The 27,594-nt window shown below is 36.1% G+C and overlaps 1 protein-coding gene across 12 annotated transcripts in view; it reads left to right on the forward strand.

Annotated features, from left to right (window-relative positions):
- Window positions 1–27,594, forward strand: part of CCDC18 (coiled-coil domain containing 18) — a 139,726-nt gene that overhangs the window by 83,153 nt on the left and 28,979 nt on the right. For 11 of the 12 annotated variants that reach the window (XR_010340662.1, XR_010340663.1, XR_010340664.1 and 8 more), the window contains 7 exons: window positions 1,222–1,321; window positions 1,937–2,053; window positions 12,120–12,263; window positions 13,518–13,721; window positions 15,487–15,621; window positions 20,764–20,964; window positions 24,296–24,756. Coding sequence is in view for 9 of the 12 variants with exons in the window: in XM_064371145.1 (XP_064227215.1) it covers window positions 1,222–1,321; window positions 1,937–2,053; window positions 12,120–12,263; window positions 13,518–13,721; window positions 15,487–15,621; window positions 20,764–20,964; window positions 24,296–24,751 (1,357 nt within the window). In the remaining 3 variants the exon portion in view is untranslated. The remainder of the gene's footprint in view (window positions 1–1,221; window positions 1,322–1,936; window positions 2,054–12,119; window positions 12,264–13,517; window positions 13,722–15,486; window positions 15,622–20,763; window positions 20,965–24,295; window positions 24,757–27,594) is intronic. The other variant, XM_064371151.1, reaches the window with a different exon arrangement.

The following is a 27,594-nucleotide window of genomic DNA, read 5'->3' on the forward strand; positions in this document are numbered from 1 at the left end:
AAAGAAAGATTAATGGTTGCCAGGGACCGGGGGAAGGGATAATGGAAAATAAGTGCTAATGGGTATGATGTTCTGTGGGGGACCGATGAAAAAATACTGGACATAGTGGTGATGATTTCACAACATTATGAATATACTTAATGCCTCGGAACTGTACACTTTAAAATGGTTGAAGTGGTAAATTTTATGTTATATATAGTTTACCACAGTTAAAAAAGAATCCAAGCTCCTCATCTTGGAATACAAAGCCTTATGTGGTCACATTCCTGTCTACTTCTCTGGCCTCTTTTATATAACTCTCCTTGCTCCTGGCTTTTTTCTTATACTTCACACTTACCAAGTTTGCTTCTACCATGGAACCTTGAGCATAGCTGTTTCTTTTTATTGGGATAACAGTTAAATGGTCAGCTTCTTCTTGTCCTTCATATTACTTCAGAGAGAAGCCTTCTCTGACTACCCACTCTAAAGTAGCCAGCCCGTCACTACCTCATCATTCAATTAATGCTGTAACTTAGCACTTATTATATGTTTTTTAACTTAGGTGTTTATAGTCTCTCTTTTCTCCTGGTCCTATTAGAATGTAAACTCAGATCAGAGACATTTATCTTTTTTACTATTAAATCCACAGTGCTTAGAACCCTGGCATATAGGAAGCATCAGTAAATATTTGCTAAATCAATAAGTGAATGAATAAATTAAATGAATAACTTTTACCTTTTTAAAATACCCTTTATTAAATTAATTGTATTGATGTCAATCTTTTTCTTTTTCTTTTTGGAGATGGAGTCTTACTCTGTTGCCCAGGCTGGAGTGCAATGGTGCGATCTCGGCTCACTGCAACCTCCACCTCCTGGGTTCAAGTGATTCTCTTGCCTCAGCCTCCCAAGCAGCTGGGACTATAGGCACCCACCATCACACCCAGCTAATTTTTGTATTTTTAGTAGAGATGGTGTTTCACCATATTGGGCCGACTGGTCTCGAACTCCTGATCTTGTGATCTGCCCACCTTGGCCTCCCAAAGTGCTGGGATTACAGGCATGAGCCACTGCACCCGGCCTGTCTATCTTTTTCTTGATTATTCCTTTAGTTTGACCCTTTCAATCTGAGTTAATTGCATATATTCTTTTGCTTTTAATTTATAGAAAACCTGGTCAACCTAACTTTTTAAAATTATAATGTTCCTACTGTCTGCTTTGATCTTTTTCCTTTGATAAATTGTAGAGAATGCAAGATGGAGATTGAAGACAAAAAGCAGGAGCTCCTTGAAATGGACCAGGCATTTAAGGAGAGAAATTGGGAACTAAAGCAAAGAGCAGCTCAGGTTGATTTTTCTTGATTATATTAAATGAAGTTTTCTGTTATGACACAGTCACATAGGATTTGAGAGGTCACCAATTTTTGGTAAAATGGGTATTTTTATAGCATATCTTTTCTCTGCACATAGGGTTTAACAAATTAGAGATACGTCATCTCTCTTTACCTTGATATTTTTCTAGCAAGTAGATTTTGAAAATGAGGATTAGCTTAGTATCTGAGCCTTTTGATCTCTTATATTACCCCATATCAGAAGAAGCTGTTTTAGAAGAACAAAAGTATTTAGAAGGCATTATTTAGCAGTTTTTATCCATCATAAAATGAGTCTGAATTATTTCATTTGTTATTTATGAACACAGCTATATTTTGTTAAGTTTCTATAACGTATATGGGATTGAATGTCATTATGTATTTTTAAAAAATGTATATGAGGCTTATGAACCATTAGTAAACAGTGATTATTTTTCCCATTTAAAAAATAATTTGAGATGAGTTTATACTTGTTATACTTGCTATAAACAATGACAAAGCCTATTCTAAGCACACAAGTTTTTATATCAGAATAAAATTTATTGGGATATAAATAAAATATATTGAACAACAGTTTAAGGTTATTTTTTAGGTTACACATTTGGATATGACTATTCGTGAGCACAGAGGAGAAATGGAACAAAAAATAATTAAATTAGAAGGTACTCTGGAGAAATCAGAATTGGAACTTAAAGAATGTAACAAACAGGTAAATTATTTTAAATTTACCAAACAGGTAAATTATTTTAAAATATTTAAAATATTTTAAATTTTTTTTTAATTCAAACTATAAAAACACCTATTTCATAGTGGGTGTTTTTGTTTGTCTGTTTGTTTTGGAGGCAGAGTCTTGCTCTTGTTGCCAGGCTGGAGTGCAGTGGCATGTGATCATACCTCACTACAGCCTCGAGTTCCTGGGCTTAAGAAATCCTCCTGCCTTGGTCTACCAAAGCATTGGGATTACAGGTGTGAGCTGCCGCACTCTGTGGATCTTTTGCTTCTTTGATTAAATTTCTTCCTATTTTTTTGTAGCTGCTTTAAATGGGATTGCTTTCTTGATTTCTTTTTCAGATTGATTGATTTTAGTGTATAAAAATGCTAGTGATTTTTGTATGTTAATTTTGTATCTTTCAACTTTACTGAATTTATCAGTTCTTTTTTGTTTTGTTTTGTTTTTTTCTGTTTTGAGACAAGATCTCACTCTGTCATCTGGGCTGGAGTGCAGTGTTGTGATAGCTCACTGCAGCCTCAATATCCCAAGCTCGGGTGGTCCTCCCACCTCAGTCTCCCAAGTAGCTGGGACTACAGGTGTGCACTACCATGCTTGGCTAATTTTTAAATTTTATGTAGAGATGGGGTTTTGCCATGTTGCCCAGGTAGGTCTCAAACTCCTGGGCTCAAGCTATCTGACCGCCTTAGCCTCCCAAATTGCTGGGAATACATGTATGCTACACCATGCCCAGCTTTGTTTATCAGTTCTAATAGTTTTTTTGGTGGAGTTTTCAGGTTTTTCCAAATATAATATTATATTATCTGCAAACAAGGATAACTTAACTTCTCTCTTCCAATTTGGATGTCCTTTCTTTCTCTTTTCTAGTTGCTGTATTCAGGAATTCTAGTACTATATTGAATAATAGTGGTGAAAGTGGACATACTTGTCTTGTTATATATCTTAGTGGAAAGACTTTCAGTTTTTCCCTATTCCTTCATAGGAATAATATTAACTATGAGTTTATTATAAATAGTCTTTATTGTGTTATTTTCCTTCTATACCCAATTTGTTGAGAGATTTTATCATGAAAAGATGTTGAATTTTATCTGATGCTTTTCAATAACGCTTTTAATTTTAATATGAAATTATTATATGTTTTTTGTCCTTGATTCTGTTGATGTGATGTATCATGTTTAATGATGTGTGTGTATTGGATCATCTTTTCATCCCTGGCATGAATTCCACTTGGTGATGGTGAATTCCATTTGGTTATGGTAACTGATCTTTTAAAAAATGTTTTTGAATTCAGTTTGATGGTATTTTGTTGTGGATTCTACATCTGTGTTCATCAGGGATATTAGCCTGTTGTTTTCTGTTTCTGTTGTGTCCTTGTCTGGTTTTGGTATTAGGACAATGCTGGCCTTGTAGAATGAGTTTAGAAGTGGGCCAGGCACAGTGGCGCATGCCTGTAATCCCAGCACTTTGGGAGGTCAAGGTGGGCGGATTGCTTGAGCTTAGTTCAAGACTAGCCTGGGAAACCTGGTGAGACCCCGCCTCTACAGAAAATACAAAAAATTAGCCAGGTGTGGTGGCATGTGCCTGTAGTCCCAGCTACTCAGGACGATGAGATGGAAGGATTGCTTGAGCCTGGGAAGTAGAGGCTGCTGCATTGAACCATGAGTGCGCAACTGCACTCCAGCCTGGGCAACAGAGTGAAACTCTGTCTCAAAAATCCCTCCTCTTCAGTTTTTTGAAGTCGTTTGAGTAGAATGGATATTCATTTTTCTTTAAATGTTTGGTAGAATTCAGCAGTGAATCCATCAGGTCCTGGGCTTTTCTTTGATGGGAGACTTTTTATTACTGCTTTTATCTCATTACTTATTATTGTTCTATTCAAGTTTTCTGTTTCTTCATGGTTCAGTCTCAGTAGGTTGTGTGGGCCCAGAAGTTTATCCGTTTCTTCTAGGTTTTCCAATTTGTGAATGTGTAGTTGTTCATAATAGTCTCTCATGAGGCTTTGTATTTCTGTGGTATCAGTTGTAATGTTTCCTTTTTCATCTCATTTTATTTATTTGGGTCTTCTCTCTTGTTAGTCATCTAAAAGCGTTTGTCAATTTTGTTCATCTTTTCAAGAAATCAACTCATTGTTTCATTTATCCTGTATTGTTTTATAGTCTCGATTTCATTTATTTTTTGCTCTGATCTTTATTATTGCATTCTTTCTAATAATATTGGGTTTGGCTGTTCCTATTCTAGTGTGGGAAAAGCAGTTCAAGACCAACTTGAACTTCTTTTGTAGAGACAGGGTCCCACTATGTTGCTCAGGCTCATATTCTTATCAGCACATGGAATTATTCAGAATACATTAAAGTATGACATATTATCTAGAATATGTGTTAGGCCACAAAATAAATCTCATCAAATTTTTAAAGGTAGAAATCATATCAAATATATTCTCAACGCAATTCTAAAAACATTATTTTCAGTAATATTATTTAATATCAGTATTAATATCAGTAATAATATTTTCAGTAATGCTTTTAATTTTAATATGCACCTTTAGGTTCATATTTTATTTGTTTCAAGACATTACATTTAAAAAAAATTCTTCATTCACCTTTTGTTCATTCAGGAGAATGTTGTTTAAATTTCATATATTTGTATAATTTCCAAAGTTCCTCTTGTTATTGATTTCTAGTTTTATTCCATAGTGGTTAGATAATATACTTGATAGGTTCTCTATCTTTTAAAATTTGATGAGACTTATTTTGTGGCCTAACATATTTATGTATTCTGGATAATATTCCATGTGCTGATAAGAAGGTGAGCCTGGGCAACATAGTGGGACCTTGTCTCTACAAAAAGTAAAAAAAAAATAGCCAGATGTGATGATATGCACTTGTAGTCCCAGCTACTTGGGAGGCTAAGGTGGGAGGATCACTTGAACCCAGGAGGTCGAGGCCGCAGTGAGCTATGATTGTGCCACTGCACTCCAGCCTGGGCAACAGAGTGAGACCCTCTCAAAAAAAGAAAGAAAGAAAAGAATGTGTATTCAGTGACAGTTGGATGAAGTGTTCTATAAATGTCAGTTACAAAACGCCTCTTTGGCCTAGTTAGTAGTTGAACTCTGATATCAGTTTCTTTGTTGATTTTTAAAATCTAGACAATCTGTCCATTACTGAGAGTGGAGTTTTGAAGTCCCCTACTGTTGTTTTATTGCAGCCACCTATTTGTTGCTTTAGATCTGTTCATGATTGCTCTGTATACTTGGGAGCTCTATATGCCTGGGTGCATAGATATTTATAATTTTTATATCCTCTTATATAATGATAATATATGTAATCTAATATAATCCTTGTATATAATAACATGACATTTATCATTATATATTGGCCTTGTCTCTTTTTACTGTCTTTGATCTGAAGTCTGTTTTGTCTGAGTATAGCTATTTCTACTCTTTTTCTATTTCCAATTTGAGTGGAGTATCTTTTTACATTCTTTTACTTTCAGTCTATGTGTGTCTTTATGACGTGAATTTATTTTAAGAAGCATATAGTTGGATTTGTTTTTTAATCCATTCATCTGCTCTATATGTTTTAAATGGAAAATTTAGTCTGGTTACATTCAGTGTTGTTATTGATAGGTAAGGATCTGTGCCTTTTTGTTACTTGTCTTTTAGGTGTTTTGTAACTCCCCTTATTTTCCCACTTACTGTCTTTCATTGTGGTTAAATGATTTTTTTCTGGTAGTGTGATTAATTGGTTACTTTTTATTTTTAGTATATCTCTCACAGGTTTTTTTTTAAATTGTATTTTAGGTTTTAGGGTACATGTGAAGAACATGCAAGATTGTTGCATAGGTACACACGTGGCAGTGTGATTTGCTGCCTTCCTCCCCTTCACCTATATCTGGCATTTCTCCCCATGATATCTCTTCCCAACTCCCCACCCCCCACTGTCCCCTCCCCTATTTCCCCCCAACAGACCCCAGTATGTAGTGCTCTCCTCCCTGTGTCCATGTGTTCTCATTGTTCAACACCCGCCTATGAGTGAGAACATGCAGTGTTTGATTTTCTGTTCTTGTGTCAGTTTGCTGAGAATGATGGTTTCCAGGTTCATCCATGTCTCTACAAAGGACACGAACTCATCGTTTTTTATGGCTGCATAGTATTCCATGGTGTATATGTGCCACATTTTCCCTGTCTAGTCTATCATCGATGGGCATTTAGGTTGGTTCCAGGTCTTTGCTATCGTAAACTGTGCTGCAATGAACATTCGTGTGCATGTGTCCTGATGGTAGAACGATTTATAATCCTTTGGATATATACCTAGTAATGGGATTGCTGGGTCAAATGGAATTTCTATTTCTAGGTCCTTGAGGAATCGCCACACTGTGTTCCACAATGGTTGAACTAATTTACACTCCCACCAACAGTGTAAAAGTGTTCCTATTTCTCCACATCCTCTCCAGCATCTGTTGTCTCCAGATTTTTTAATGATCGCCATTCTAACTGGCGGGAAATGGTATCTCAATGTAGTTTTGATTTGCATTTCTCTAATGACCAGTGATGATGAGCATTTTTTCATATGTTTGTTGGCCTCATGTATGTCTTCTTTTGTAAAGTGTCTGTTCATATCCTTTGCCCACTTTTGAATGAGCTTGTTTTTTTCTTGTAAATCTGCTTTAGTTCGTGGTAAATTCTGGATATCAGCCCTTTGTCAGATGGGTAAACTGCAAAAATTGTTTCCCATTCTGTTGGTTGCCGATTCACTCTAATGACTCTTTCTTTTGCTGTGCAGAAGCTGTGGAGTTTGATCAGGTCCCATTTGTCTATTTTGGCTCTTGTTGTCAATGCTTTTGGTGTTTTGGTCATGAAGTCCTTGCCTATGCCTATGTCCTGAATGGTTTTGCCTAGATTTTCTTCTAGGGTTTTTATGGTGTTAGGTCTTATGTTTAAGTCTTTAATCCATCTGGAGTTAATTTTAGTGTAAGGTGTCAGGAAGGGGTCCAGTTTCTGCTTTCTGCACATGGCTAGCCAGTTTTCCCAACACCATTTATTAAACAGGGAATCCATTCCCCATTGCTTGTTTTTGTCAGGTTTGTCAAAGATCGGATGGTTGTAGATATGTTGTGTTGCCTCCGAGGCCTCTGTTCTGTTTCATTGGTCTATATCTCTGTTTTGGTACCAGTACCATGCTGTTTTGATTACTGTGGCCTTGTAATATAGTTTGAAGTCTGGTAGTGTGATGCCTCCCGCTTTGTTCTTTTTGCTTAGAATTGACTTGGCTATGCGGGCTCTCTTTTGGTTCCATATGAAATTTAAGGTGGTTTTTTCGAGTTCTGTGAAGAAGGTCATTGGTAGCTTGATGGGGTCAGCGTTAAATCTGTAAATTACTTTGGGGAGTATGGCCATTTTCACGATATTGATTCTTCCTAACCCTGAACATAGAATGTTTCTCCATCTGTTTGTGTCCTCTCTTATTTCGTTGAGCAGTGGTTTGTAGTTCTCCTTGAAGAGGTCCTTTACGTTCCTTGTTAGTTGTATTCCTAGGTATTTTATTCTCTTTGTAGCAATTGTGAATAGCAGTTCGTTCTTGATTTGGCTCTCTTTAAGTCTGTTATTGGTGTATAGGAATGCTTGTGATTTTTGCACATTGATTTTGTATCCTGAGACTTTACTGAAGTTGCTTATCAGTTTCAGGAGATTTTGGCCTGAGACGATGGGGTCTTCTAGATATACAATCATGTCATCTGCAAATAGAGACAATTTGACTTTCTCCTTTCCTATTTGAATACCCTTTATTTCTTTTTCTTGCCTGATTGCTCTGGCTAGAACTTCCCGTACTATATTGAATAGGAGTGGTGAGAGAGGGCATCCTTGTCTAGTGCCAGATTTCAAAGGGAATGCTTCCAGTTTTTGCCCATTCAGTATGATATTGGCTGTTAGTTTGTCGTTAATATCTTTTATTATTTTGAGATATGTTCCATCAATACCTAGTTTATTGAGGGTTTTCAGCATAAGGGGCTGTTGAATTTTGTCAAAGGCCTTCTCTGCATCGATTGAGATAATCATGTGATTTTTGTCTTTGATTCTGTTTATGTGGTGAATTACGTTTATAGATTTGCGTATGTTGAACCAGCCTTGCATCCCCGGGATGAATCCTACTTGATCATGGTGGATAAGCTTTTTGATGTGCTGTTGCAATCGGCTTGCCAGTATTTTATTGAAGATTTTTGCATCTATGTTCATCATGGATATTGGCCTGTAGTTTTCTTTTCTTGTTGAGTCTCTGCCGGGTTTTGGTATCAGGATGATATTGGTCTCATAAAGTGATTTGGAAAGGACTCCCTCTTTTTGGATTATTTGGAATAGTTTCAGAAAGAATGGTACCAGCTCCTCTTTGTATGTTTGGTAGAATTCGGCTGTGAACCCATCTGGACCTGGGCTTTTTTTGGATGGTAGGCTCTTAATTGCTCCCTCAACTTCAGACCTTATTATTGGTCTATTCAGGGTTTCGGCTTCTTCCTGGTTTAGGCTTGGGAGGAGGCAAGTGTCCAGGAATTTATCAGTTTCTTCCAGGTTTACTAGTTTATGCACATAGAGTTGCTTGTAATAATCTCTGATGATGGTTTGAATTTCTGTGGAATCTGTGGTGTTATCCCCTTTATCGTTTTTTATTGCATCTATTTGATTATTCTCTCTTTTCTTTTTTATTAATCTGGCTATTGGTCTGCCTATTTTGTTGACCTTTTCAAAAAACCAGCTCCTGGATCTCTGACAGGTTTTTGCTTTGTGGTGAGTCACATACAAAACTTCCTATTGTTGTTAACAAGTTATTGAAAACTGATAGCAACTTAACTTTGATAGAAAAAAAAAATTAAAAACCTGTATATTTAATCTCCTTCTCCTTCCACAGTTTGAATTTTTGGTGTTCCAGTTAAATTTTTATATTGCCTATCTCTGAATATATTGTTGTAATTATTATTGAATAATTTTGTCTTTTAGTCTTCTTACTAAAGAGATAAGTGGTTTGCACACCGTCATTTCAGTATTAGTATAATAGTCACATTAGTGTCTATTTTTCTTTAAGTTTGAAGTACTCCCTTTAGCATTTCTTGTAGGATAGGTCTAGTAGTGATAAGTTTCCTCAGCTTTTGTTTGGGAAAGTATCTCTTCATTTCTGAAGGATAACTCTGCTTGGCACAGTATTCATGGTTGACAGGTTTGTTTTTTTTTTTGTTCAACACCGAGTATATCATCTTACTCCTTCCTAGTCTGTGAGAAGTCTGCTACCAGGCATATTGGATCTTCCTCATATATTATTTGCTTCTTTTCTCTCACTGCTTTCTGGATCCTGTCTTTGTCTTTGATCTTTGAGAGTTTTATTATAATAAGTCTTATGGTGTTATTATTTGGGTTGAATCTATTAGTGATCTTTGACCTCCTTATACCTGCCTACTTATATCTTTCTTCAGGTTTGGAAAATTTTCTGTTGTTTCTTTAAAAAAGCTTTCTACCCCTTTGTCTTTCTCAGTTCCCTCTTGAACTCCAATAATTCAAATATTTGCTCTTTTGATGTTGTCTCAAAGATCCTGTATGCTTTGTTCATTCCATTTTATTCTTTTTTTCTTCCTCTCACTGTATATTCTATTTATTTATTATTTATCAAACATAGGGTCTCTGTTACCCAGAGATGGAGTGAGGTGGTACAATTATAGCAAAGTGTAGCCTTGACCACCTGGGTTCAAAGGATCATCACACTTCTGCCTCATGAGTAGCTGGGACTACAGGTGCATGCCACCACACCTGGTTAGTTAAAAATATTTATTTTTTTAGTGATGGAGTTTCACTATGTAACTCAGCCTGGTCTCATATTCCTGAACTCAAGCAATCCTTCCAGCCTACTGAATACCTGGACTATAGGTGTGAGCCACCATCCTCAACTCAGACTATGTACTTTGAAATAGTCCTTCTTCAAGCTCACTGATTCTGTTTGACCCATTCTGCTGTTGATGCTCTTTATTTCATTTTTTACTTCATTTGTTGTATTTTTCAGCTCCAAAATTTTTGTTTGATTTTTTAAAAAATTATTTTATTCACTGTTAAATTTCTCTGGTAAATTTCTCAATTGATTCTCTGTGTCTTCTTATAGTTTGTTGAACTCCCTTAAAATGGCTATTTTAGTTCTTTGAGAGATCACACATCTTCATCACTTTAGGGTTACTCTCTGGTGCCTGATTTTGTTCATCTGGCAAGGCTGCATTTCCTTGAATGTTCTTGATGCTTATAGACATGCAATGACATCTGCATATTCAGGGACTGGGCATTTATTTTAGTCTTTGCAGTCTGGCTTTGTTTGTGCTTGTCCTTTCTGGGAGGCCCTCAGGAATTCTAAGCAAACTGGCTTTTGTGTTCCCTGAGGCTGTGATCACTGCAGCTGTTGAGCACTAGAGGATGATCTACATCCAGGCTTGCTGCAAGTCTTATGAGGGCTCCAAGGTTGACATGGCTTTCCAGCCCACATGGACCTGGAAAAGACTCAAGTTGCATACTAAGACTGTGGGAATTCTTGCCAGGGACGTAGGTCCAGAAGGCTGTCCTGGTGGCCCAGAAGAGCATGTTTCCCAGCAGATCATTTTACAGGTGGGATGAGTCTAGTTTCAATGAGGAGCTGGAGTTGAGACTGGCCATCTTGGGATATATCGTGGGGTGGACCCTGGAGAACCCAGTCTCAGCTTAGAGGGGTGCACGTAGCCCACCAAGTTTCTTCACAGGATATTTCCCCGACTACAGTGTGAAGAGCTAGAGTTGAGACTGGGCCCTCTTGGCATCTGCTGTGGGATGGAGGCTGGAGAACCTATCTTGTTGGCCCAGAGAGGGCCAGTAGTCTCAGCTTACATGGACTAGTTCCCTGTCTGCAGTGGGAGCTGCTGGAGCTGAGATTGTATCCCCTTAACATCTGCTGTGGGACAGAGGCTGGAGAGCATGTCTCATTATTTCAGAGGGGCATGTGTCTCCCAGCAAGTCCCTGCATAGACGGGGATAGTTCCCTGATTGCAGCAGGAGAGTCGGAGCCGAGACTGGGTCGCCTTGGGATCTGCTGTGGGACAGAGGTTGGCAAGGCTTTCAAGGAGGCTTAGACTCCTAGGCTGCAGGATTAGGACAAGTCTCCCTTTGAGTCTGTGTATAAGCAGCTCTGAGCTGAGACCTCAGCTGAGGGGAGTTGGAGCAGAGTCGCCAGGCAACTTTCCAGTTCACTGGTGAGACATGTCAGCAGGCAGAGAGCCTTTCTGCTAAAGCACTAGTATGCACGATTCCTTATGGACCCCTTTGCAGATGGTTGTGCTTATAGGCTCAAAGCCAAATGGAGCTGTAGCCAAGTCCCTTGGGGAACTGGGCTATTTCCAGGCTTGAACCCAGAAGCAAGCTTGGCATATCAGCCACCTAGCTTTCTGTCTGTGCTCTCAAAATAACCCTCCTAGGTCTTCATCTCTACCAGGGTTTCACAAACTCCTACCTGAATCCTGAGGCTCCTGCAAAGAGACTTTTGACTATGGATAGGTGCAGGATTCTTTATTTTTTAAATTTTAAATTAACAGTATTTATTTATCTGTAGGTATTATTGAGAGCCTGGAGTGAAGGCACAATTTTCATTTTGTAATTTGCAGACTTCTATAAGCTAAAACAAAAACAAAAAAGTCTCTCTATTTAATATAATTGTAGAATACAACTTCTTTAATTTTTAAAATTTCAATCACTTTTGGGGTACAGGTAGTTTTTGGTTACATAGATACATTATATAGTGGTGAAGTCTGAGAGGGTGCAAGATTCTTGTTGTTGTGGGGGAATATGAGTGGGTTACCTTCTATTCTGCCATCCTGGTAGTGTCTAAGAACAAGAATTCTTGTGCTTATTTCTAAGATATGATTGTCTTAAGAAAAATACATGTTTATATTTTGCTTTTAGATATGAGTATTTAAAACTTGACTTACTTGGAACACAACTATGATTAAATTACTTTTCATTAGTTTTACTAATACTGCTTGTCTGTTTAAAATTCAGATAGAAAGTTTGAATAACAAATTACAAAATGCTAAAGAACAGCTTCGAGAAAAAGAGTTTATAATGCTACAGAATGAACAGGAGATGAGTCAACTGAAAAAAGAAATTGAAAGAACACAACAAAGGATGGAAGAAACAGAGAGTGTAAGCAGATTATTCCCACCTAAGGAGCAAGTGGTAGTCTCTGTTGAGTGGAATGAATCTTTATGTTTTAAACTGTTTGGTTTTAAAATATACAGAAACTGTGCCGTAACTGTTTTTAGTCTAGTTATTTGTGCCAGAAACCTGTTAGTTTCTTTGACCTTTTAAAATATTTTTCTCAAAAAAACAATAAATAAATAAAATAAAATATTTTTCTGATGGTCTAGGTATAGGCAAGGACAATGTCTTATTTATCTCTATATACAGGCCTCTGGTATCTCTCATATAGTAAATCTACAACATACACTTATTTGGTTGACAAATATTTATTGAGAACTATGTAATAGAATTGAAGAGTCAGCTATCAATAAGACACTGTGTTTTGTCTATTAGGAACTCCATCAAAAGAATGGGTAAATAAATAATTGTACATTATTGAGACCAAGTCCATCGAATTGCCAGATGAAGTTCGATGACTTCTTATCATTAGTATGCATGTGTGTTGACTGGTGAATTCATTCTACCACTTGCCTTTTTAAAAAGTGAATTTAGGGTCAGACACGGTGCCTCACACCTCTAATCCCAGCACTTTAGGAGGCTGAGTTGGCAGGATCACTTGAGCCCAGAAATTCAAGATCAGCCTGGCAACATAGCAATGAAACCCGTGTCTCTACAAAAACAATAAAAAACTAGCTAGGTGTGGTGATGCATGCCTGTGGTCCCAGCTACTTGGGAGGCTGAGGTGGGAGGATTGCTTGCGCCTGAGAGGTCAAGGCTGCAGTGATTTGTGATCACACCACTGCATTCCAATATATGCAACAGAGCAACAGCCTGTATCAAAAAAAGGAGGAGGAGGAGGAGGAGGAGGAGGGGGAGCAGGAGGGGGAGGAGGAGGAAGTATATATCTATATCAATATATTCTCTGTCTTTCACATAGATAATCAAATGTTAACTTCTTTTTTCTCTTTTTCTTTTCCGTCATAAATGTTACATTCAAAATGATAAAAGATTATATGGCTTGTATATGTTATAGTCATGTAATATATATCAATAAGAGTCCCAATTTTATTACGGTATTTTTGTCATTTTCTTATTAGAATTTTTTTGAATATCAGTTTCACAGTATGTGATACTCATTGTATGTTAAATTTTATAAGAATTTAGTTGGAAGGGGGAAATTTACTTATTAAATCAGAATAAGAAATAGGTAATCTGTATATTTCATTCTGAAACCTACAAATACCTTGTGCTTTTTAGGTTATGAAAGAGCAGGAACAGTACATTGCTACTCAGTACAAGGAGACTATAGATTTGGGGCAAGAATTGAGGCTAACCCGGGAGCAGATGCAGAACTCTCATACAGAATTGGTGGAGGCTCGTCGTCAACAAGTCCAAGCACAGAGAGAAATAGAAAGGCTCTCTAGTGAACTGGAGGATATAAAGCAACTCTCTAAAGAGAAAGTAATCCCTATTTTAAATAATCTTATGTTTCTGAAATCTACAAATTTTAGCATTCAGTTTTTTGGACTGTAGAATATAGTACTTGCAAAAATGAACTGTTGCACAACAGTGTGAATGTACTTAATCCCACTGAATTATACACTTAAAATGGTTAAAATGGTCAATTTTGTGTATATTTTACCACAATTTTAGAAAATAATGAACTGTGCTACATATATAGATAACTTTGTAATGTAACTAGTAAGTCATTCAGAACTGAGTTTTGGCTAACTAGTTCTCAATAAATTGAGTTATATATAGAGCACTTTTAGAATTTTAAGTGAGTTTGAGCTCTTACTTGAAAAAATAAAGCAAATCTCTTTTGAGTAAAAATTAGTGACTTTTAAAAATAAAAACTATCTAAATTTGTAACTTTTAGGAAACCTGTAGTTCAGAATTATTGGGGAGGTAAAGTGCTTTTAAAAAGCAAGAGTACTAATATAAATTTTATCTTCCCAGTATTTGGTAGGAAGTTAACTACTTGGCTTAAAACTGTTTAGATTGGTATACTTGGGTTAATTATTTAGGCTTTAAGAGAAATGTGTTTATTCATTTTACAAAAATATTCTGCTCTCCATTGTGGTTACTAATTTAACATAGAAATTGAGTTACAATATTTTTACCTTTAATTTTGGTTAAAGCTACCTATGTTGTTATTCACATTTCTGGATGGTTAGACCAATAAAACATACATAGAGAATGTTTGTTAGAGATAACTTGTACATTTCTGGTTCTACTAGGAAAAGGGAACCTATCTACTTTTATCTCATTTCTGCCTTTATCAATAGTATCTAAGTATAGTACAATTGGTTGTTATTTGATAAGCTAAGCTCACTTTAAAAAGTGAGTTAAAGTGAGGAATTTTTTAATTGACAGTGTTTTAAATATTTTAACCCAAAACTAATATATATATATATAGATATGTTTCTCCTTTGATGTAGGGCCAAACCTTGGTTCTTTTTGTATGAGTCATTTGATTAGAATTCTACCTAGTCTTTCTCACATAACTAGAATCCTACCTGGTCTTTTACCACACTAGATATCATCATCTGTAGTTTCCAATTTTGCTTTCTTTAAAGTGAAGGAAGAATTAATTAAAAGACATTTGTAAGTGAATCAGAATATAACATGTTATATTTTTATGGGACCTCCTACAATATTTTATAACTATTTTGAGTGTTTCTAATTGGATAGCAAAATGTTCATGACTTATTCACTGAGCTATTTCAAAACATATAACTTAGTTTTTGGATAAAAACTTTTCATTTGCTTATTTTATCATGTTCATAATCTATAATAAAATTACTGATTAAAATTGCAAGCACAGTTAGCTAAATTAGTACAAATAAGTTTGAATAAAAACAAAACTGATTCTTGATAAACAGAAAATATATATAGTGAGCAAAAATGTATAGGCATACCTAACAGTAGACTGTTACTGGCCAGAGTTTAGTGTCCTGTGGTTATTATTAATAATTCATTTTATAGAAAGCATTGGTTAGTGAACGTCTATTTTATTGTGACAGCAAACAATTACATTAATACTCTCCCATTAGTAGTCTCTGAAATGTCTAGATTTTAAAGCATACCATTTAATAAGTTAACTTTGTGTCTGTGTTTATATAATATAAAAATTAAACTGCTTCCATTAATGCACTGGATTGGTTTAGCTATAATAACCAAGTAAACAAGTTCTATAGCTTTTACTCAATATGTTATTTTTTAGGATGCTCATGGGAACCATTTAGCTGAAGAATTGGGGGCTTCTAAAGTACGTGAAGCTCATTTAGAAGCAAGAATGCAAGCAGAAATCAAGAAATTGTCAGCAGAAGTAGAATCTTTCAAAGAAGCTTATATGGAGGTGAAGAAAAGTTTAATTTGTTTTGGTAATGCCCGCTAAAGTGGAGCTTGACCTATCAGGACAAAAGTATGAGTCCAGTTCTTAAGTGTTCATTATTGAATAATACATTGTGGTCTTCATTTCTGGTATCCTAAACATACAACTTTCACTTTACTATTCTGTGGGGTTAAGAGCTTGAATTCCTGCCAGGCAACCTGGTTCCAAATCCTAGCTCACCATGAGGCCACCTGTATCATCCTGGGTGAGTAACTTTATCTCTGTCCAAAATGGCTGTAATAACAGTATCTACCTCATAGAACTGTGGTGAATATTAAATGAATTAATATTTAAATTACAAATTAGCATTTTTAAAAGACTAATTGGAGATATATAATAACTGATAAAAACAGTTTCATGTGATGTGAATCTATAATGCATTACAATTTTCAACATTTCTTCTTATAGTAACTTAGCTAGAGAGGTAATACTAGAGCCTTTTTATCTGTCAGCATGTCTTGAGCCTTCATAGAAATGGGCAGTATTATTAACTAGAATATCACATCTTTTTAAAAACTACACTTGAAGATATTACCCAAAATCTTTGTATATGATTTAAATAAATTACTTATTGTGTTTAGTGCTAATAAAGCATTTTTCTAATATGGCAAGGTTGCAAATACATTTACATTAAACTCCAAGAGAGTTTGTTAACATTTTTGTGGGTGATTGGTGGGGCTTGTGGGGACCATGTCTTGCTTAAATACATTTAGAATCATATCTCTTTGAAGGCATTGTACCTGCCAAACAAAACTTATTTGCCAGCTGAATCTAATCCTAAGGCCAAGAATTTGAAACCTTTTATCCCTTAGAGACAAACATAAATGAATGTTGTTGGACTTAGCATAATTATCTAATTGTTATTAGCAGCTCAACTTAGTAACAGTCAGTAATAATTAGACCATCTCAAGTGTTTGCCCTTAACTACTCATTACGCTTTCATTATATGGCCTCTGTTCTGTTTTTAAGTATAATTATCCAATTTTTTATTTTAGTTTTATAAGCCACGTGAAATTATAAATAGATAGCACATAAATTGTAAATGAATTGAGTATTGCTATCTTTTTAAAAAAGAGATGGGGTCTCTCTGTGTTGCTCAAATTCCAGAGCTCAGATAACCCTCTCTCCTCAGCCTCCAAGTAGCTGGGAGTAAAAGCACATGCTGGCCAGGGCAGTGGCTCATGCCTGTTATCCCAGCACTTTGGGAGGCTGAGGCAGGTGGATAACTTGAGGTTAGGAGTTCAGGACCAGCCTGACCAATATGGCAAACACCATCTCTACTAAAAATACAAAAATTAGGCGTTATGGCACGTGCCTGTAATCACAGCTACTAGGGAGGCTGAGGCAGGAGAATTGCTCGAACCCAGATGGCGGAGGTTGCAGTAAGCCAAGATGGTGCCATTGCAATCCAGATTGTGCAAGAAGAGTGAAACTTGCCTCAAAAAAAGTAAAATAAGTACATGTTACTGCATGTTAATATTTAATATTGCTATTTAACATTTGATACTAATATTTTGTGTATAATATTGAAGCATATATTTTCACCTCTTTGGAGTTAACAAAAATTTACTTTTAAAGTATATATGTTGTTTGAATATAAAAATGAGAGGATATGACATTAAAGTAATAGAGAGCTAGACAATAGGATCAATAATTTTTAACAGTATTTTTTAATATATAGGTTTCTAAATTGTCAGAAAAGTCACTTAATAATAAGTACAAAGCTCCTGATTTTTTGGATGAGAATGAGATTTTTGTTTTGTTTTGTTTTGTTTTGTTTTGTTGTTGTTGTTTTCAGAATGAGATTGTTTTAACATTTAATTGTGAAAATTTTAAATATATTTAAAAATAGAATAGTATAAATAGTATACATCCTCATATTTATTTTTGAACATTAATAATTATCAATCCATGGCCAATTTATTTCATCCATAAATACGTTGACCATTTTCTTTTATCTAAAAGAGAATACTTTTGAGAATGAAAAGTAATGCTATAGTAATTACACGAGAACACCAGGCATAAAACCCAGACAGTCCTAAGCACTTGGAAGTGTGTCAACATACCTTTAACCTTTGAAAACACAATGCTTTCAAAGTGATATGATTCTAAATGTATTTAAGCAAAACATGGCCTCCACAAGCCCCACCAATCACCCACAAAAACATTACAAACTCCCTTGAATGTTATGTTAAACTCGTTCCCAACCTGTCCCCCATATTCACATGATATTTGAAGCAAATTTTAGACATCATTATTTCATCTGTACACATTTCAATAAGTATTTCGTATTAGTTCATTTTCACACTGCTCTAAAGAAATACCAGAGATTAGGTAATTTGTAAAGAAAAGAGATTTAATTAATTCACAGTTTCATATGGCTGGGGATGCCTCAGGAAACTTACAATCATGGCAGAAGGTTAAGGGAAAGCAAGGCATGTCTTACATGGCAGCAGGAGAGAGAGAGTGTGTGGAAATGCCATCATATCTCATGAGAACAAACTCACTATCACAAGAACAACATGGGGAACCAACCCCATGATCCAGTCAGCTCCCACCAGGTACCTTCCTCAACATGTGGAGATTACAATTTAAGATGAGATTTGGGTGGGGACACAGAGCCAAACCATATTGCAGCTCTGGCCCCTCCCAGATCTCATGTTCTTCTTACATTTCAAAACACAATTATGCCTTCCCAATAGTCCCCCAGAGTCTTAACTCATTCCAGCATTAACCCAAAAGTCCAAGTTCAAAGTCTCATCTGAGACAAGCCAACTTGCCTCTGCCTATGAGTCTGTAAAATCAAAAACAAGTTAATTACTTCCAAGATACAATGGGGGTACAGGCATTGGGTAAATGCTCCCCTTCCAAGGGGAGAAATTGACCAAAACAAAGAAGCTACAGAGCCCATGCAAATCTGAAACCAGTGAGGCAGTCATTAAATCTTAAAGCTCCAAAATAATCTCCCTTGACTCCATGTCTCACATCCAGGGCACGTTGATGCAAGGGTGGGCTCCCAGAGCTTCGGGAAGCTCCACCCCTATAGCTCTGCAGGGTACAGCCCTGGGCTGGCGTTGAGTGCCTGGGGCTTTTCCAGGTACATGGTACAAGCTGTTGGTGGATCTACCATTCTGGGGTCTGGAGAATGGTGGCCCTCTTCTCACAGCTCCACTACACAGTGCCCCAGTGGAGACTCTGTGTGGGGGCTCCAACCCCACATTTCTCCTCTGCACTGCCTCAATAGAGGTTCTCTATGAGGGCTCCACCTCTGCAGCAGACTTTTGCTTAGGCATCCAGGCATTTCCACACATCTGAAATCTAGGCAGAGGCTCCCAAAGCTCGACTCTTGTCTTCTGTGCACCTGCAGGCCCAACACCTCATGGAGGCTGCCAAGGCTTTGGGCTTGCACCCTCTGAAGCATCAGTCTGAGCTGCACTTTGACCCATTTTAGCCATGGGTAGAGCTGAAGCAACTAGGATGCAGGTCACCGTGTCTTGAGGCTGCACAGAGCAGTGGGACTCTGGGCCTGGCCCACAAAGCCGTTTTTTTCTTCCTAGGCATCCAGGCCTGTGATGGGAGGTGCTGCCTTGAAGATCTCTGAAATGCCCTGGAGACATTTTCCTCATTTTTGTGGCAATTAACATTTAGCTCTTCATTACTTAAGAAAATTTCTGCAGCCAATTGAACATCTCCCCATAAAATGGATTTTTCTTTTCTACCACATGGTCAAGCTGCAATTTTTTTTTTTAACTTTTATGCTCTGCTTCCCTTTTAAACATAAGTTCCAATTTCAGATCATCTCTTTGTGAATGGATGTGACTGTACACTTTCAGAAAAGCCAGATCACCTCTTGAATCCTTAGAAATTTCTTCTTCCAAACACCCTAAATCATCTCTCTCAAAGTTCCACAGATCTCTAAGGTGGGGGCAAAATGCCACCGGTCTCTCTGCTAAAACATAGCAAGAGTGATCTTTACTCTGGTTTCCACTAAGTTTCTCATCGCCATCTGAAACCACCTCTGCTTGGACTTCATTGTCCATATCACTATCAGCATTTTGGTCAGAATCATTCAACAAGTCTCTAGGAAGTTCCAGACTTTCTCACATCTTCCTGTCTTCTGATTCTTCCAAACTGTTCTAACCTCTGCCCATTACCCAGTCCCAAAGTTGCTGCTACATTTTCAGGTTATCTTTATAGTAGTACCCCACGACTCTGATGCCAATTTTCTGTATTAGTCCATTTCACACTGCTATAAACAACTGTGAGCCAATTAAACCTCTTTTCTTTATAAATTACACAGTCCTAAGGCTGACGTGAGTGACTGAGGATTTTCCAGGTACAGGTGCAAGCTGGCACTGGATCTACCCTTCTGGTGTCTGAAGAATGGCGACAGTTTCAGGGTAATTTATAAAGAAAAGAGGTTTAATTGACTCACAGTTCCACATGGCTGGGGAGGCCTCAGGAAACTTAGAATTATGGCAGAAGGGGAAGCAAGGCCTGTCTTACATGGTGGTTGGAGAGAAAGAGAGCAAGAGGGGAAGTGTCACACTTTTAAACCATCAGATCTCATGAGAACTCACTATCATGAGAACAGCATGGGGGAAGCCATCCCCATGATCAAATCACCTCCCACCAGGTTGCTCCTTCAACACGTGGGGATCACAATTCAAGATGAAGCCTGCGTAGGGATACGGAACCAAACCATATCATAGCTCTAAAAGATAAGGGCTATTTTTTGGAACTGAACCATAATGCCATTATCACACCTAAAAATTGACAGTAACTCCTTAATATCATCAAATATCCAGTCATTGTTCAGATTTCCCCAATTGTCTCAAAAATGTCTTTATAGTTTATTTGGTCACATCAATACCCAAATAGAGACCATTGCATTTGGTTAAGTTCTTAAGTAGATTGAAGATTATAGATTCCTTTTTTCCCTTTTTCCTCTAATATTTTATTTGTTAAGAAAGCAGATGTTTGTGGCTATAAACAGAATTTACTTTTTTTTTTAAAGTAAATAGAAGTAGAATATATTAGATTGTTGAATCCAGTTACATTCTATTTTTTGTTTATTTTACTTTTTCCAATTCTGGGGCTATATAGATGATTTCGCATCAAGAGAACCATGCAAAGTGGAAGATTTCTGCTGACTCTCAAAAGACTTCTGTTCAGCAACTAAATGACCAATTAGAGAAGGCAAAATTGGAATTAGAAGAAGCTCAGGATACTGTAAGCAATTTGCATCAGCAAGTCCAAGATAGGAATGAAGTAATTGAAGCTGCAAATGAAGCATTACTTATTAAAGTAAGTAAGCATATAAAAGTAATAAAGCATACCTATGAAAAAGTACTTACCTGTCCTTGTAGTTTATAGAGGACCATATGGCCAAATATTGGCCTGTTTGAATAAAAAGCATTTTATTTAGAAGATGCTGAATTTAGGAAATTATTTATGTGATGTACATCTTATTAACATAGAAGATATAATTTATACATGTTCAAATATAAACTAATCTAATCATAATGTTTACACTAGAGGGTTTTATACTTGATGTACCTTAAAAAAAAAGTAGAAGCATTTTTCAAAATCAGTAAAGTTTTTTTTTTTAAATCATAGAGTAGGCTGGGCACAGTGCCTCATTCCTGTAATATCAGCACTTTGGGAGGCCGCGGCAGGCAGATCACTTGAGGTGAGAAGTTTGAGACCAGCCTGGCCAATGTGGTGAAACCCTGTCTCTACTCAAAATACAAAAATTAGTGGGATGTGGTAGCCAGTGCCTGTAATCCCAGCTACTTAGGAAGCTGAGGCAGGAGAATTGCTTGAGCCCAGGAGGTAGAGGTTGCAGTGAGCCAGGATCACACCACTGCACTCCAGCCTGGGTGACACAGTGAGACTCCATCTCAAAAAAAGAAAAAATCATAAAGTAGAAAATCCAAGATTATATTCAGAGTTTTTTTCTAGATTTGAATATAGACATCATTTAAAAAATTATCCCAGTTCTTTGGCCAAGGCGGGAGAATGATTGAGCCCAGGAGTTCAAGTCCAGCCTGGACAATGTAGCAAGACCCTGTCTCTGCAATTTTTTTTTTTTTTAAATAGCTTTTTCTTCTTAATCATCTTGATTAATAATGGCAGTTTCTTCTGGAATTTGAAATTAATATCAGTATTGATGCATAGAGATTAAAAAATTTACGTTGGTTCAGATCTTCCAATATGTAGGGTAAAATTCTTAGTGAAGGTCTTAAAAAAGAACATACTGATAGTTATGACGCAATAAATGATTTTATAGCAAAATAAAAGTTACTGAAAAGAAAAAAACCTCAGCCAAATAATACCTTAGAAATATTTCTAGTTCCTAAGCTGAATACTTAATTCTATTTATAACAGAGTTGATATTCACAGTACTAGAGGAAAACTGAATTGACATAATCTAAAACATAAAAACAATATTTAGGTCGAACACTCTATTAATGCTTTTGTTAATATTCCTAATGTTCTGTAATACACACTTATACAGAATTACTAGCTTCATTATGAAAAATTGACCCTAAAGATTTCTGTGTTGTTTTGCTTGTCACAGTATTATCCCTGCAGCTCATTACTAAGTATTACCAATGAGATAAATACAATTAGATTGCAGGTGTCAGTTATTCAGATGATTTTAACTTCAACTGTTTAAGAAGTTACCAAAATATTGGCTATGTAGCAACTTATATTTTTTTTTGAGACAAAGTCTTGCTCCATTGCCCAGGCTGGAGTGCAGTGGCATGATCACAGCTCACTTCAGCCTTGACCTACTGGCCTCAAGCAGTTTTCCCACCTCAGCTCCCAAGTAGCTTGGACTACAGGAATATGCCACCATGCCCAGCTATTGTTTAACTTTTTTTTGGTAGAGTCAGAGTCTCCATATGTTGCCCAGGCTTTTCTCAAACTCCTGAGCTCAAGTAATAATCCCAGATCGGCCTCCCAAAGTTCTAGGGTTACAGGCATGAGCTGCCACGCCTGACTGACAATTCTTAAATGAACCATAGATATAGAGATCTTAGAATATGTACTGTGATCCGTCAGTATACGAGTCAGAAAAATAATATTCCCATGTTGGCTGACAGTAGCTCTCAAAGTCAACCTCAGCTTGCTCTAAAGTCTAGACTGAAGAGAAGTTGAGAATAAAACTAAGAAATAAAGAAGGAAGTCTAATAGAAGGGCAGAAGCAGGCATAACTGTAACTAAAAATAATAGGAAGTTGTTCCATTGACAACATCAGTAAATGACAAGGAAGAAAATCAGAAGTGAGGGAGAAGAAAAGAAAGATCAGTGTTTGAGGCAACTGGTCTTTCCAGCTCACTTTCTCTAGTATCCTAACTAGTACCCTAATATTTAAGGGCAATTAGAACAAGGGCAAAGATGATTCTTTGAGAGCCATGAAGGCATCATTGTATTATGGCTCACTACGATTATGTTCACAATAGTGACCTTCTTTGAGTCTTAAGAAAAAGTTGAACTAATTTAATGTATTCAGTGCACTGTATTTAATTGTAAAAGTTATGTGTTAAACTGTAAGTTAAATGAAATCCTACTTATCTGAGATACCACATATCTCAATTATGGCTAGATAATGCAGAAGAGGAAAAAGAAAAAACCTCGAGCTGTGTACAGTCCCATTCTGTGCCAACTCTACAACTGTTTTGTTAATTATGATTATAAGAATGTGAATGTTAGATTTACAACAAAAATTGGCACTCTAGCCACTTAAAAATCATATAAATCAATTTTAGATAAAGTAGCAGGAAAGAACAGAAATATGCATGTTAAACTTTTATTTTGTAATGCAGACTGTGATTATGACAGTTTTAGTTATGAGCACAGTATTTTTAGAAAGATAATTTAAGAATAGAAACTATAAGATTAAAACTGACAGAATTTAGAAAAATATATCTTATGGATACCTTTAAGAAAAGGAGAATGTATTTGAAGAGGAGACTACTATACTTATATTATTCATCTTTTGAAATTAAAATATCATCTCTTTTTTTAGGCTTTTTGGTTTTTTAGTGATATAGTCTCATTCCTAGGATCCAAAGTTCAGTCGGAAGACCCAAATGAAAGAAATGAAAAGTTTATTTAACAAGGATTGATTTATTAAAAATTATTAATCACCTTAAGTTTTTGAAAGATTTCTAGTGTAATAAAGCTTTCTTGTAATGAGAACACAAAAAGCAGAATAGCTTATATCCATTTATTCCTTATTAGAAATTCTGAAAGGAGTCTTTTTGTGTCGTAAATTAACAAAAGATAGTGTACCTCTACACCTTTGCAAATAAATTTTTAGGTTAAGATTTCAATCTTGAATAGTAATTGATATTGTCATTAACAAAAAAAATTATATAAGGATAATCTGGTTTTAATGGAATTTCTTAGAATAAGCATATTTCAAATAAACATATGTAACTTCCCCAAAGTGAATTTATCTTAAATAAGTAAAGGGTTTAAACAGAGCTTGGAAAACTCTCAAGAATTATAAACAGAATTCCTATACTGGGACAAAGGTTGCCTTTTCCAAAGTCTGTGATTTGCTAAGTAGTTCATTCATATAACAAACATGTATTGAGCACCTACTATACCAATTTTTCTACAGGAATCAGAATTAACCAGATTACAAGCCAAAATTTCTGGACATGAAAAGGCAGAAGACATCAAGTTTCTACCAGCCCCATTTACATCTCCAACAGAAATTATGCCTGATGTTCAAGATCCAAAATTTGCTAAACATTTTCACACATCTTTTTCCAAGTGTACAAAACTACGTCGCTCTATTAGTGCCAGTGATCTTACTTTCAGAACTCATGAGGATGAAGATCTTTCTGAAGAATTACTACAGGACTTAAAGAAGATGCAATTAGAACAGCCTGCAACATTAGAAGAGAGCCATAAGAATCTGACTTACACCCAACCGGACTCATTTAAACCTCTCACGTATAACCTAGAAGATGATAGTTCTGAGAGTAATGACTTTAGCACACTTAGTGGGATGCTAAGATACATAAACAAAGAAGTAAGACTATTAAAAAAGTCTTCTGTGCAAACAGGTTAACTCAGGTACGTATTTCAGACATTGTAAGTTGTAATGATTTGTCTCCAGAGAATATCATTTTATTACTTGGAAAAAAATTCATATATTTAAATGAAAAACTACTAATTGAAAAAGGAAGATTTTATATTTTATACGTTAAGTACAGTTAATACCAAAAGAAATTTTCTCTAGGTTATGGTGTGAGATAATAGGGGAAAAGAGAGAGGCAGAGGGAGACAGAAAAGGATGTAGAATGAAAAATAGGAAGATAGACATGAAAGTGCTTAAAAATAAAAAAAAATTGAAAAAAAGAAAAATGACAAGAAGAAATACGCAATAAGAGGAATCCAGAGAAAGTAGGTTCTGAGGTGAATGTTCTCATAACTTCGTCATAATTTACTGTTCACTTGGGCTCTTACATCAGAATAAGTTATTACTGGCTATCACTGATCTTTGGAAAGTTGATTTATTGACTAGGCATTATTAAGCATGAATAAGGCCAACTGCCCTCATCCTTTTAATTTTTCACCCTAAGATATTTGTTGATCTTTGCTTTATTCCTTTTCTCTAAAAGAAAGATATGTCCCTCTTCTTTTTTAGAGAGAACCTCTTAAACATGTACCTTCAAGCCTTTAATATTCTTGCCTGTTTTGCTTCTCTACTTCCTGATTTAATCTGTATCTTCAGGCTTCTTTATTTCCCTCTTCCTTTCATTTCCAGACATCTTAAATTCATACCCATTCTAAACCGGGCACAGTGGCACATGCCTGCAATCCCAGCTACTCAGGAAGCTGAGGCAGGAGGATTATTTGAGCCCAGGAGTTTGAGACCAGTATGAAGAACATGGCAAGACCCCATCTCAAAAAAAAAATTTTTTTTTTAAATTAATTCTATTTGTCCATTGTTACTACCTCCTTACTACCCTTCCCACTCTGTAACTTAATGTATTTGTCTCTTGAATATTACATTTATTGTTTTCTTGAAAGTCCCAAAAAACTTCTTATATAATAAACAAGTTTAGAGTCCTCTTTCTCTTCAGCTTTTGTAGATTTAACTGTCGAGTCCCCCTTCCTGAATATGTTCTCTTCTCTTGACTTTTATGATTTAACATTTTTCTGGTCCTCCTCTTATTTTGAAAGAACTACTTTGTCACTTTTCTGCTCCTCATGTTCCTTATGTTCCACACTATAGGATTTAATCTGTAGTTTGCATATGGATATAAGGAATCTCCTTTAGATAATGTCAGCTTTTTTCTTCTTTCTTTCTTTTTCTTTCTTTCTTCTTTCTTTCTTTCTTTTTTCTTTCTTTTTTTCTTCTTTCTTTCTTCTTTCTTTCCTTCTTTCTTTCTTTCTTTCTTTTTTTGATAATGTCAGCTTTTTAAAGTGCCTAACATCATTTTCAAACACATTAAGATACCTTTGGTGGCCTGAATGATTAAAAAAAAATTTTCAGAGTAGATCAAAACAAAGAAAACTTGTTGAATGAGTTTTTCTTCATAACACTTGTTTTTGCCTGGCATTCAAGTATATGTCTATCTGCTTGTTTATTAATTGTCTCTCCCACTAAAGTGTAAGTTCTGTGTGGGCAGAGTATTGGTCATTTTGCTTATTTCTATATTTCCAGTGCCTGGTATATAGTAGATGCTGAATAAATGTAAATGAATCAAATGACTAATAAATTCTCTACAGTAAACACAGCTGTAGTTTTAAATGCTAGCTTTTATCAGTCTGTGCTGGCCAAAATTTTAGTTTTAGCATATTATTTTTAGTACCCAAGAAGTTAAAGATTCAGTAAAGGTAACTAAGAAGTAATCAGTGAAATAGAGGAGAAATGAGAAGAGTGTAATATTTTACAATGTATTTCAAGGAGGGTGAGATCAATTGTATCCAATGTTGCTAAATAAAGTTAAGATTGATAATTGACTATCATATTTGGTAATGTTGAGGCCTTTGTGACCTTCATAAGACTGGCTTTAGGTAACAATGGGAATGAAAGCCTGATGTAGAGTAGGTTTAGCATAGAATGGAAAAAAAGGAAATAGAAACACCAAGAATAGACAACTCTGGATAAAGAGTAAAGCAGAGAAATGAGGGAGATGTGAGGTCAAGGGAGAGTTTGTCGTTTGCTTTTTAACATGAGGGAGAAAACAGCTGTTGGATATTGATGGGAATGATCCAGTAGACAGGGAAACAGCAATTCAAGACAGGGAGTAGAAGCAGTAAAATTCTTAAAGTAGGCTTAAGGAGATGGGATACAGGAGAGCAGTAGAGGAGTTGGTCTTGGATAAAAGAAGGGGCAGTTCCTTCACTGTAGTGGGAAGGAAGGCAGAATATGGGAGCACAGAAACACATGGAAGGAAAGTTTAGTAGTGAGAGATAATTTTCTTTATTGATTGCTTTTAGTTTCTTAGTGAAATAAGAAGCGGGGTTATTAGCTAAGGCACGATAATATTGGAAATTTAAGAACAGGGAAGGTATATGAAATGGTTACCTTGGAGAGTAGGAAAGCATAAACAGACTAGCAAAGTCTAGTAGAATTGCCAGCCAGATAGTTCTGTCATGTAGAACAACTGTACAACATATAGGGCATCTGGCATCATTTGTCCCTGCCTGTTGTATGTCAGCAGTCAGCATGTCCCTTTCTCCCCTATCACAGTGACAACCAAAAAGTACCCTCACAAATTTCTAGAATCTTCTGTGGAGGATGGTACTGCACCCTTTAAGAACCTCTGCTCTACTCCAGTGACTCTTGAAGTCATAGATGTGCAAGCCCACCCCCCCCCACCGCCTTTTTTTGGTAAAAATAGCTCATAATCTATGCAGAATAAATCTTCTAAGTATAGTGAAAGACTGTGATCATAACAA

This window comes from Aotus nancymaae, unplaced genomic scaffold (genome assembly GCF_030222135.1).
Source record: "Aotus nancymaae isolate 86718 unplaced genomic scaffold, 86718_ANA_hifiasm-v0.15.2.pri h1tg000122l, whole genome shotgun sequence".
Taxonomy (NCBI): Eukaryota; Metazoa; Chordata; class Mammalia; order Primates; family Aotidae; genus Aotus; species Aotus nancymaae.